General features: G+C 41.5%; 1 protein-coding gene and 1 long non-coding RNA gene across 2 annotated transcripts; one reads left to right on the top strand and one right to left on the bottom strand.

The window, feature by feature from the left end:
• Positions 1-4,164: 4,164 nt before the first annotated feature.
• LOC111788018 lies at positions 4,165-5,170 on the bottom strand. Its single transcript, XR_002814080.1, has 2 exons — positions 4,517-5,170; positions 4,165-4,432 (listed from the first exon to the last, which is right to left on the bottom strand). It is a non-coding gene; the product is annotated as an uncharacterized LOC111788018 (long non-coding RNA).
• Positions 5,171-6,754: 1,584 nt separating this feature from the next.
• LOC111788016 (probable inactive receptor kinase RLK902) lies at positions 6,755-10,074 on the top strand. The gene is made up of 2 exons (XM_023668150.1): positions 6,755-8,191; positions 9,323-10,074. Exons 1-2 carry the CDS (start codon positions 6,865-6,867, stop codon positions 9,976-9,978), a joined length of 1,983 nt encoding a protein of 660 aa, XP_023523918.1. The 5' UTR covers positions 6,755-6,864; the 3' UTR covers positions 9,979-10,074.
• Positions 10,075-10,374: the final 300 nt, after the last annotated feature.

Here is a 10,374-nt window from a genome sequence, read left to right as displayed (position 1 = left end):
TTCTTCCTCCTCCTCTCAACCCTACCAACCACGATATATATAACCCACTTCACCTCATCTCTTCCCCTCACCTGGGTTTCTCTCTTCTCCCTCTCTCCCTAACATGCAGCCTCCCCACCTTCTGCTTCACCTTTTCCTCTGCCTTTTGCCCTCCCTTTCCCTCATTCCCGCCGTCAAACCGGATCTCACCTCCGACAAGGCTTCCCTTCTCTCGCTCCGTTCTTCCCTCGCCGGCCGAACCATCGAGCTCTGGAATGCAAGCCACCAAACCCCCTGTTCCTGGACTGGCGTCAAATGCCAGGGCAGCCGGGTCACTGTTCTTCGTTTGCCGGGTGCTTCCCTCTCCGGCCAAATTCCGACCGGCATTTTCAGAAATTTGACCCATCTTCGCACTTTGAGTCTCCGACTCAACGCATTGACGGGTCAGCTTCCGTCAGATCTTGCAGCATGCACTAATCTCCGCAGCCTCTACTTGCAGGGTAATGCATTTTCTGGCCCAATTCCTGAGTTTTTGTTCCAATTTCATGACCTTGTTCGTCTTAACTTGGCTTCCAATAACTTCTCCGGCGTCCTGTCCCCCGGTTTTGACAAACTCCGGCGGCTGAAGACTCTGTTTCTTGAGAACAATCGCCTTACTGGCTCATTACCGGAGCTGAAGCTGCCTAACCTCGAACAGTTCAATGTTTCCAACAATTTCTTTAATGGGTCGGTTCCTCGTCGTTTCCAGTCGTTTCCCTTTACTGCTTTTATGGGTAATCCACTTTGTGGGCGACCCTTTGAGAATTGCGCTCGAAATGTCATTGTTCCATTGACAGTGGATATTGATGTTAATGAGAACAAGAGAAGGAAGAACTTGTCTGGGGCTGCGGTCGGAGGGATTGTGATGGGATCCGTTCTGGGTTTGGTTTTGTTTTGTGTGATTTTGATGGTTTCTTGTCGGAGGCAGAGCGGTCGGAAAACAAGCACTCTGGACATGACAGCCCTTGTCGATGTACGAGGAGAGAAGGCAGTTAGTGAAGAGAATGGGGGGTATGAAAATGGGTGCTCTGTGGCTGCTACGGCGGCGCTAGAGAATAAGAAAGGGGAAGGGGATGACAACGTTGGTGGTGCTAAAAAGTTGGTGTTTTTTGGGAATGCTGGTGGGAGGGTGTTTGATTTGGAGGATCTGTTGAGGGCTTCAGCTGAAGTGTTGGGTAAGGGAACGTTTGGGACAGCTTACAAAGCTGTGTTGGAGATTGGGGCTGTTGTGGCTGTGAAGAGATTGAAGGATGTGAGTGTTTGTGAGAGGGAATTTAGGGAGAAAATTGAAGGTGTGGGAGTAATGGAACATGAGAATTTGGTTGCTCTTAAAGCTTATTATTATAGTGTTGATGAGAAGCTTTTGGTTTATGATTATATGGCTATGGGAAGCTTATCTACACTTTTGCATGGTAAGCTCTTTCTTTCTATTTTTAGAAATGTGAATGATGGTTGTTTTTGGGGTTTTCCCTCGAGTCGAGGTTTTTAAAACGCGTGTGTTAGGGAGATGTTTCCATATCCTTATGAATGGTGTTTCGTTCTCCCCTCCAACCGATGTGGGATCTCACCATCCATCCCCCTTCAGGACCAACGGGGTTCTCGCTGACACTCATTCCCTTCTCCAATCGATGTGGGACTCCCAATTCACCTCCTTTGAGGTCCAGTGTTCTGGTTGGCATACCATCTCGTGTCCACCCTCTTCGAGGCTTAGTCTCGCTCGCACATCGCCTTGTTTCCTTCTTCAATCGATGTGGGACCCCCCCCAATCCCCACCTCCTTCCGGGCCCAGTGTCCTTGCTGGCACACTATCTCGTGTCCACCCTCTTTGGGGCTTAGCCTCCTCCTTGGCACATCGTCTAGTGTCTAGCTCTTATACCATTTGTAACAGCTCAAGCCCACCGTTAGTGGATATTATTATCTTTTGGGCTGCTTCTCAAGGTTTTTAAAATGTGTTTCTCAAGGTTTTTAAAATGTGTTTGTTAAGGAGAGGTTTCCACACCCTTATAAAGGATGTTTTGTTCTCTTCCCCAACTGATATGAGATCTCGCAATCCACCCCTCTTCAGAACCTAGCGTTCTTGATGACACTCATTCCCTTCTCCAATTGATGTGGTGCCCCCCAATCCTCTCCCCTTCGGGGTTTAGCCACCTCGTTGGCATATAGCCAAGTGTCTAGCTAGCCGATATTGTCCTTTTCGGCTTTCCCTTTCAGGTTTCTCCTCAAGTTTTTTTAAAACATGTCTGTTAGGGAGAGGTTTCTACACCCTTCTAAATGATGTTTCGTTCTCCTCCCGAATCGAAGTTGGATCTCACAATTATCTTCCTAGTTATAATTCCTCAAAGGCATTTTTTATGTCTTTGATGGAAATTCGACTTATGCTGATTAGTGTATTTGTCATTATCTAAAAGTTATTTGGTAATCGAATCCGTTCAAAGTTTCTTCTTGTCAAGTAAAAGTGTTGCAATTTCAATGAACTTTAAAGCCGAAGTAGCATTAAGAAAGGTAAAACTTCACCTCATCTGCCCAACTTTTATTAGCCTTTTACCATTTTCTTTCCTTTCTATAGGTAACAAGGGAACTGGTAGGACACCATTGAACTGGGAAATGAGGCGTGCCATTGCATGTGGAGCAGCTCGTGGCATCAAGTACTTACATTCTCAAGGCCCAAACGTCTCTCATGGAAACATAAAGTCATCCAATATCTTGCTCGCCAAATCCTACGATGCCCGAGTCTCCGATTTCGGCCTAGCACAACTAGTTGGCCCAGCATCGAGTCCTAACAGAGTGGTGGGGTATCGTGCACCGGAGGTGACAGATTCTCGTAAAGTATCACANATGCTGATTAGTGTATTTGTCATTATCTAAAAGTTATTTGGTAATCGAATCCGTTCAAAGTTTCTTCTTGTCAAGTAAAAGTGTTGCAATTTCAATGAACTTTAAAGCCGAAGTAGCATTAAGAAAGGTAAAACTTCACCTCATCTGCCCAACTTTTATTAGCCTTTTACCATTTTCTTTCCTTTCTATAGGTAACAAGGGAACTGGTAGGACACCATTGAACTGGGAAATGAGGCGTGCCATTGCATGTGGAGCAGCTCGTGGCATCAAGTACTTACATTCTCAAGGCCCAAACGTCTCTCATGGAAACATAAAGTCATCCAATATCTTGCTCGCCAAATCCTACGATGCCCGAGTCTCCGATTTCGGCCTAGCACAACTAGTTGGCCCAGCATCGAGTCCTAACAGAGTGGTGGGGTATCGTGCACCGGAGGTGACAGATTCTCGTAAAGTATCACAAAAAGCAGATGTTTACAGCTTTGGCGTATTGCTGTTGGAGCTTTTGACAGGAAAGGCTCCGAGTCACGCAGTGTTAAACGAGGAAGGGGTGGATCTACCGAGATGGGTACAGTCAGTGTTGCAAGAGGAGTGGAGGTCGGAAGTCTTCGACACAGCATCCTGATAGACGGCCTTCAATGTATGAAGTGAGTAGGCGCATTGAGGAGTTGTGCAGCCCTTCCGCCCATTCGAATCCCCAGCTACACAACGTTGGTGCTGCTGACAAGCCCTTTGGTGCGTCCACCTCCCATATTCCGAATGCCAAGTCCATTTGAGCAAGTTTAGTTGGTTGTGTAATAGCTAATTGTCGTTGCAATTTGGTAGCATGTGGTAACTTGTTTGTCTACTAACTTCATGCTTTGGTTCGTTTCTTTTGGAAACTATCCCGTGCCTACCCACACCAACACTTGTTGATTAGAGATGTTTATTTAACCAACGAAAATTTACTTCAAAAAGGATAAAAGAATCTATATTAAAACGTGAAATAAAAGAGTGAAAAAAATTTTATCCATTAGTTAAATGAAAATTAACATTTTACCAAAAAGGTGGTCCAAAAACTTCTTCCTATCAAGCAAGACGACCCAAGAAAAGGGAGCACTATGAGCCCTCTGTCCCATGCATCGAGTTCGTACCCCATGCATCTAGAGAACTCAAGAAAAGGGAGCATTATGAGCCCTCTGCCTCATGCATCTAACCTACTCGCTACATATGTGGTAGTGGGCGGAGCACTCTAGATGACCGACGGCAAATGAATTAGAATTAGAAGCTTATCAAGTGAAAGAGGGGGGTAAGTGAGGATATCAAAGAAAATGCTGTACACAATGATGCTTCTCCTTGATATATAATATATATTATGAATACATAAATGTATGGATTGTCTAAGAAAACAGGTATACACGTTAAGGGAACCATTTAAGCAATGGAATTTTTCAAGTTCTGAACTCATTTGAGGGTGGAGAGAAGGAAGAGAAACACAGTGAACAGGAAAACGAAGGTCGAAAGCCACCTGGTTTGAAGATGGCGTCTGTAATTTGAAAGAGAGCATCACAAACCAGCTTTAGCTTCTAAAACTTTTCTGTCTCTGCAGTTATAAAGATGATCAAAATCACTACACTGATCACAAATGAAGTAGTTAAAGCATGTAGGGGAAAAAACTTAGACGTACATGTACAGAACATTGCAGATACAAAACAGGGAAGAACATCGAACCAATAGCCAGAAAGCATTTGGCAGACGTGCGAGGATTAACACAGTTATGCATCGTGATCAGGAGGATCATCCTTCAAACCCTTAGAAAGCAGGTCATAGTTGATGGATGCAAGCTGGGAGAGATTCTGATTACAAGGAAACATAAACAAGGATGAATTGTAACAGAGGAAAATGTCATGTTTCCAAATTCATTCACAATAAGAATCATATATTTTCTAAGAAACAAACAAAAGGGGCACGAGAGAGAGAGAGAACGTGAGAGGAGTGTAAAGAATGTTCCACAAGTACTCAGTAAACAGTGTTAGGAATTACGACTCTTCACAATGGTATGATATTGTCCACTTTGAGCATAAGCTCTCATGACTTTGCTTTAGGCTTTCCCAAAAGACTTCATACCAAAGAAGATATATTTCCTTATAAACCCATGATCAATTCCTAAATTTGCCAATGTGCGACTCCCTCCCAACAATCCTCCTCTCGAACAAAGTACACTATAGAGCCTCCCGTAATCGAGGCTCAACTCCTCTAGAGTCCTCAACAAAGTACACATTTTGTTAGACACTTGAGTCACTTTTGACTATACATTCGAGGCTCACAACTTCTTTGTTCGACAGTTGAGAATTCTATTGACATGGCTAAGTTAAGAACATGACTCTGATACCATGTTAGGAATTACAACTCTCCACAATGGTATGATATTGTCCACTTTGAGCATAAGCTCTCATGACTTTACTTTNAGATATAAAGAAAATGGAAGTATTACCAGAAAAGCACTCATTTATGAGTTGCTATTAAAAACAATGAGGGATGTATTTTTTTTCCCCCCTCCTTTTCAGATTGGCAAAATGAGGACTTGTAATATACAGAAAGCAAGGACTCCGAAGAGCTCTATTTTAAAGGAAGTTTACAAAAGAGTCCATTTTTTCACGTGTCCTGATGTGTATCGTGTATATATATATATATATATTGGTAGTAAAATTATGTCTCTAAATTTTGCAAAAAAAGAAAAAAAAGAAGAGTTATTGAACTTTAAAATTTGTTTTACAAAAATACCATTAGAGAATTATTTATTTATTTATTTATTAAATAATGAGAATTAATATGATAACTTAGGTAAAAGTTGAAATAAAGATTATAATATAATTTATGTACATTAATGTGATGGTTGATATGTAAAAGTTGACTATTTAATAATTTTATTATTGTTATATTTTTTTGATGAAATAAATAGTTATAATAATCTTAATCCTTTAAATTGTTGATTATATATATATGTATATATATTCAATTTAATTATTAAGTTAACTTTTATTATTTATTTTAAGGAAAATACTTTTTTTTTTTTTTGAATAACTGTTTTAAAAGAACGATAGAATAAAACATTTTTCACCCATTTTTAAACAAATAATTTTTTCATGAAAAATCAGAGTGATTTTAAAAATATTTCTAATCATTTTTTAAAAACATGTAAAAAAATATATTATAATAATATTAAAGAATTAATTAAATTAATAAAAATCAATAATATCTTCAAATGTGAAGGAAGTCTAAAAAATTAATTTGGGAGAAAACTATTAGTATTTTATTTCAAAAAAACTCTGCAACTTAAAAATACCTTTAAATTTTTAAAAATATCATTAATGTCGAATATTTTTACCGTTTGTATTATATTTTAAAAAGATTTATAAAATTTGAAAAGGAACATCAACACCCTTTATCTTTATAAAAAAAAAAAAAAAAAAAAAAATTATTATTGTCAATATACACAGATAAAAAACGTATATCAACATCTTATAAATTATTTTCAAAGTTTATGAATCTTTTTTTAAACGTAGTACTACTGATAAATATATTTTAAAAAATTTTCAAAGTTTAAGATTTTAAAAATAAATGTACTAAGATAAAGTTTAAAATAAATCTACTAACGATAAATATATCTTTTTTAAAATAAAAAAAAAAGTTTAAAAGATACTTTTAAAACTTAAAAATTGTATTTTACAGATAAAGTATAAAGTTAAAATATATTTTTATTAATTTTTTTAATACACCAGCTTAATTCACTATAAAAATAATAAATAAATAAATAAATAAATAAATAAATAAAGACAGGGGACCAACATTTGAAATGAAGGATGTAGCAGTAGCAGTCCAAGACAACCTCTGTCTCGAGCTCTGTGCCACTCTGTACCTTTCTTCTTCTTCTTCTTCCTCCTCTCAACCCTACCAACCACGATATATATATAACCCACTTCACCTCATCTCTTCCCCTCACCTGGGTTTCTCTCTTCTCCCTCTCTCCCTAACATGCAGCCTCCCCACCTTCTGCTTCACCTTTTCCTCTGCCTTTTGCCCTCCCTTTCCCTCATTCCCGCCGTCAAACCGGATCTCACCTCCGACAAGGCTTCCCTTCTCTCGCTCCGTTCTTCCCTCGCCGGCCGAACCATCGAGCTCTGGAATGCAAGCCACCAAACCCCCTGTTCCTGGACTGGCGTCAAATGCCAGGGCAGCCGGGTCACTGTTCTTCGTTTGCCGGGTGCTTCCCTCTCCGGCCAAATTCCGACCGGCATTTTCAGAAATTTGACCCATCTTCGCACTTTGAGTCTCCGACTCAACGCATTGACGGGTCAGCTTCCGTCAGATCTTGCAGCATGCACTAATCTCCGCAGCCTCTACTTGCAGGGTAATGCATTTTCTGGCCCAATTCCTGAGTTTTTGTTCCAATTTCATGACCTTGTTCGTCTTAACTTGGCTTCCAATAACTTCTCCGGCGTCCTGTCCCCCGGTTTTGACAAACTCCGGCGGCTGAAGACTCTGTTTCTTGAGAACAATCGCCTTACTGGCTCATTACCGGAGCTGAAGCTGCCTAACCTCGAACAGTTCAATGTTTCCAACAATTTCTTTAATGGGTCGGTTCCTCGTCGTTTCCAGTCGTTTCCCTTTACTGCTTTTATGGGTAATCCACTTTGTGGGCGACCCTTTGAGAATTGCGCTCGAAATGTCATTGTTCCATTGACAGTGGATATTGATGTTAATGAGAACAAGAGAAGGAAGAACTTGTCTGGGGCTGCGGTCGGAGGGATTGTGATGGGATCCGTTCTGGGTTTGGTTTTGTTTTGTGTGATTTTGATGGTTTCTTGTCGGAGGCAGAGCGGTCGGAAAACAAGCACTCTGGACATGACAGCCCTTGTCGATGTACGAGGAGAGAAGGCAGTTAGTGAAGAGAATGGGGGGTATGAAAATGGGTGCTCTGTGGCTGCTACGGCGGCGCTAGAGAATAAGAAAGGGGAAGGGGATGACAACGTTGGTGGTGCTAAAAAGTTGGTGTTTTTTGGGAATGCTGGTGGGAGGGTGTTTGATTTGGAGGATCTGTTGAGGGCTTCAGCTGAAGTGTTGGGTAAGGGAACGTTTGGGACAGCTTATAAAGCTGTGTTGGAGATTGGGGCTGTTGTGGCTGTGAAGAGATTGAAGGATGTGAGTGTTTGTGAGAGGGAATTTAGGGAGAAAATTGAAGGTGTGGGAGTAATGGAACATGAGAATTTGGTTGCTCTTAAAGCTTATTATTATAGTGTTGATGAGAAGCTTTTGGTTTATGATTATATGGCTATGGGAAGCTTATCTACACTTTTGCATGGTAAGCTCTTTCTTTCTATTTTTAGAAATGTGAATGATTGTTGTTTTTGGGGTTTTCCCTCGAGTGGAGGTTTTTAAAACGGGTGTGTTAGGGAGATGTTTCCATAACCTTATGAATGGTGTTTCGTTCTCCCCTCCAACCGATGTGGGATCTCACCATCCATCCTCCCCCTTCAGGACCAACGGGGTTCTTGCTGACACTCATTCCCTTCTCCAATCGATGTGGGACCCCCAATTCACCTCCTTTGAGGTCCAGTGTTCTAGTTGGCACACCATCTCGTGTCCACTCTCTTCGAGGCTTAGTCTCGCTCGCACATCGCCTTGTTTCCTTCTTCAATCGATGTGGGACCCCCCCAATCCCCACCTCCTTCCGGGCCCAGTGTCCTTGCTGGCACACTATCTCGTGTCCACCCTCTTTGGGGCTTAGCCTCCTCCTTGGCACATCGTCTAGTGTCTAGCTCTTATACCATTTGTAACAGCTCAAGCCCACTGTTAGTAGATATTATCATCTTTTGGGCTTCTTCTCAAGGTTTTTAAAATGTGTCTGTTAAGGAGAGGTTTCCACACCCTTAAGGATGTTTTGTTCTCTTCCCCAATTGATATGAGATCTCGCAATCCACCCCTCTTCAGAACCTAGCGTTCTTGATGACACTCATTCCCTTCTCCAATTGATGTGGTGCCCCCCAATCCTCTCCCCTTTGGGGCTTAGCCACCTCGTTGGCATATAGCCAAGTGTCTAGCTAGCCGATATTGTCCTTCTCGGCTTTCCCTTTCAGGTTTCTCCTCAAGTTTTTTTAAAACATGTCTGTTAGGGAGAGGTTTTTCTACACCCTTCTAAATGATGTTTCGTTCTCCTCCCGAATCGAAGTTGATCTCACAATTATCTTCCTGGTTATAATTCCTCAAAGGCATTTTTTATGTATTTGATGGAAGTTCGACTGATGCTGATTAGTGTATTTGTCATTATCTAAAAGTTATTTGGTAATCGAATCCGTTCAAAGTTTCTTCTTGTCAAGTAAAAGTGTTGCAATTTCAATGAACTTTAAAGCCGAAGTAGCATTAAGAAAGGTAAAACTTCACCTCATCTGCCCAACTTTTATTAGCCTTTTACCATTTTCTTTCCTTTCTATAGGTAACAAGGGAACTGGTAGGACACCATTGAACTGGGAAATGAGGCGTGCCATTGCATGTGGAGCAGCTCGTGGCATCAAGTACTTACATTCTCAAGGCCCAAACGTCTCTCATGGAAACATAAAGTCATCCAATATCTTGCTCGCCAAATCCTACGATGCCCGAGTCTCCGATTTCGGCCTAGCACAACTAGTTGGCCCAGCATCGAGTCCTAACAGAGTGGTGGGGTATCGTGCACCGGAGGTGACAGATTCTCGTAAAGTATCACAAAAAGCAGATGTTTACAGCTTTGGCGTATTGCTGTTGGAGCTTTTGACAGGAAAGGCTCCGAGTCACGCAGTGTTAAACGAGGAAGGGGTGGATCTACCGAGATGGGTACAGTCAGTGTTGCAAGAGGAGTGGAGGTCGGAAGTCTTCGACACCGAACTGCTGAGGTACGAGAGCGTTGAGGAGGAGATGGTTAAAATGTTGGAGCTGGCTGTGGACTGTGCGGCGCAGCATCCTGATAGACGGCCTTCAATGTATGAAGTGAGTAGGCGCATTGAGGAGTTGTGCAGCCCTTCCGCCCATTCGAATCCCCAGCTACACAACGTTGGTGCTGCTGACAAGCCCTTTGGTGCGTCCACCTCCCATATTCCGAATGCCAAGTCCATTTGAGCAAGTTTAGTTGGTTGTGTAATAGCTAATTGTCGTTGCAATTTGGTAGCATGTGGTAACTTGTTTGTCTACTAACTTCATGCTTTGGTTCGTTTCTTTTGGAAACTATCCCGTGCCTACCCACACCAACACTTGTTGATTAGAGATGTTTATTTAACCAACGAAAATTTACTTCAAAAAGGATAAAAGAATCTATATTAAAACGTGAAATAAAAGAGTGAAAAAAATTTTATCCATTAGTTAAATGAAAATTAACATTTTACCAAAAAGGTGGTCCAAAAACTTCTTCCTATCAAGCAAGACGACCCAAGAAAAGGGAGCACTATGAGCCCTCTGTCCCATGCATCGAGTTCGTACCCCATGCATCTAGAGAACTCAAGAAAAGGGAGCATTATG

The sequence above is a fragment of the Cucurbita pepo genome, chromosome LG02 (assembly GCF_002806865.2).
Source record: "Cucurbita pepo subsp. pepo cultivar mu-cu-16 chromosome LG02, ASM280686v2, whole genome shotgun sequence".
Lineage (NCBI taxonomy): Eukaryota > Viridiplantae > Streptophyta > Magnoliopsida > Cucurbitales > Cucurbitaceae > Cucurbita > Cucurbita pepo.
The sequence above is the reverse complement of the archived record's forward strand: the minus strand, read 5'-3'. Positions and strand labels throughout refer to the sequence as shown.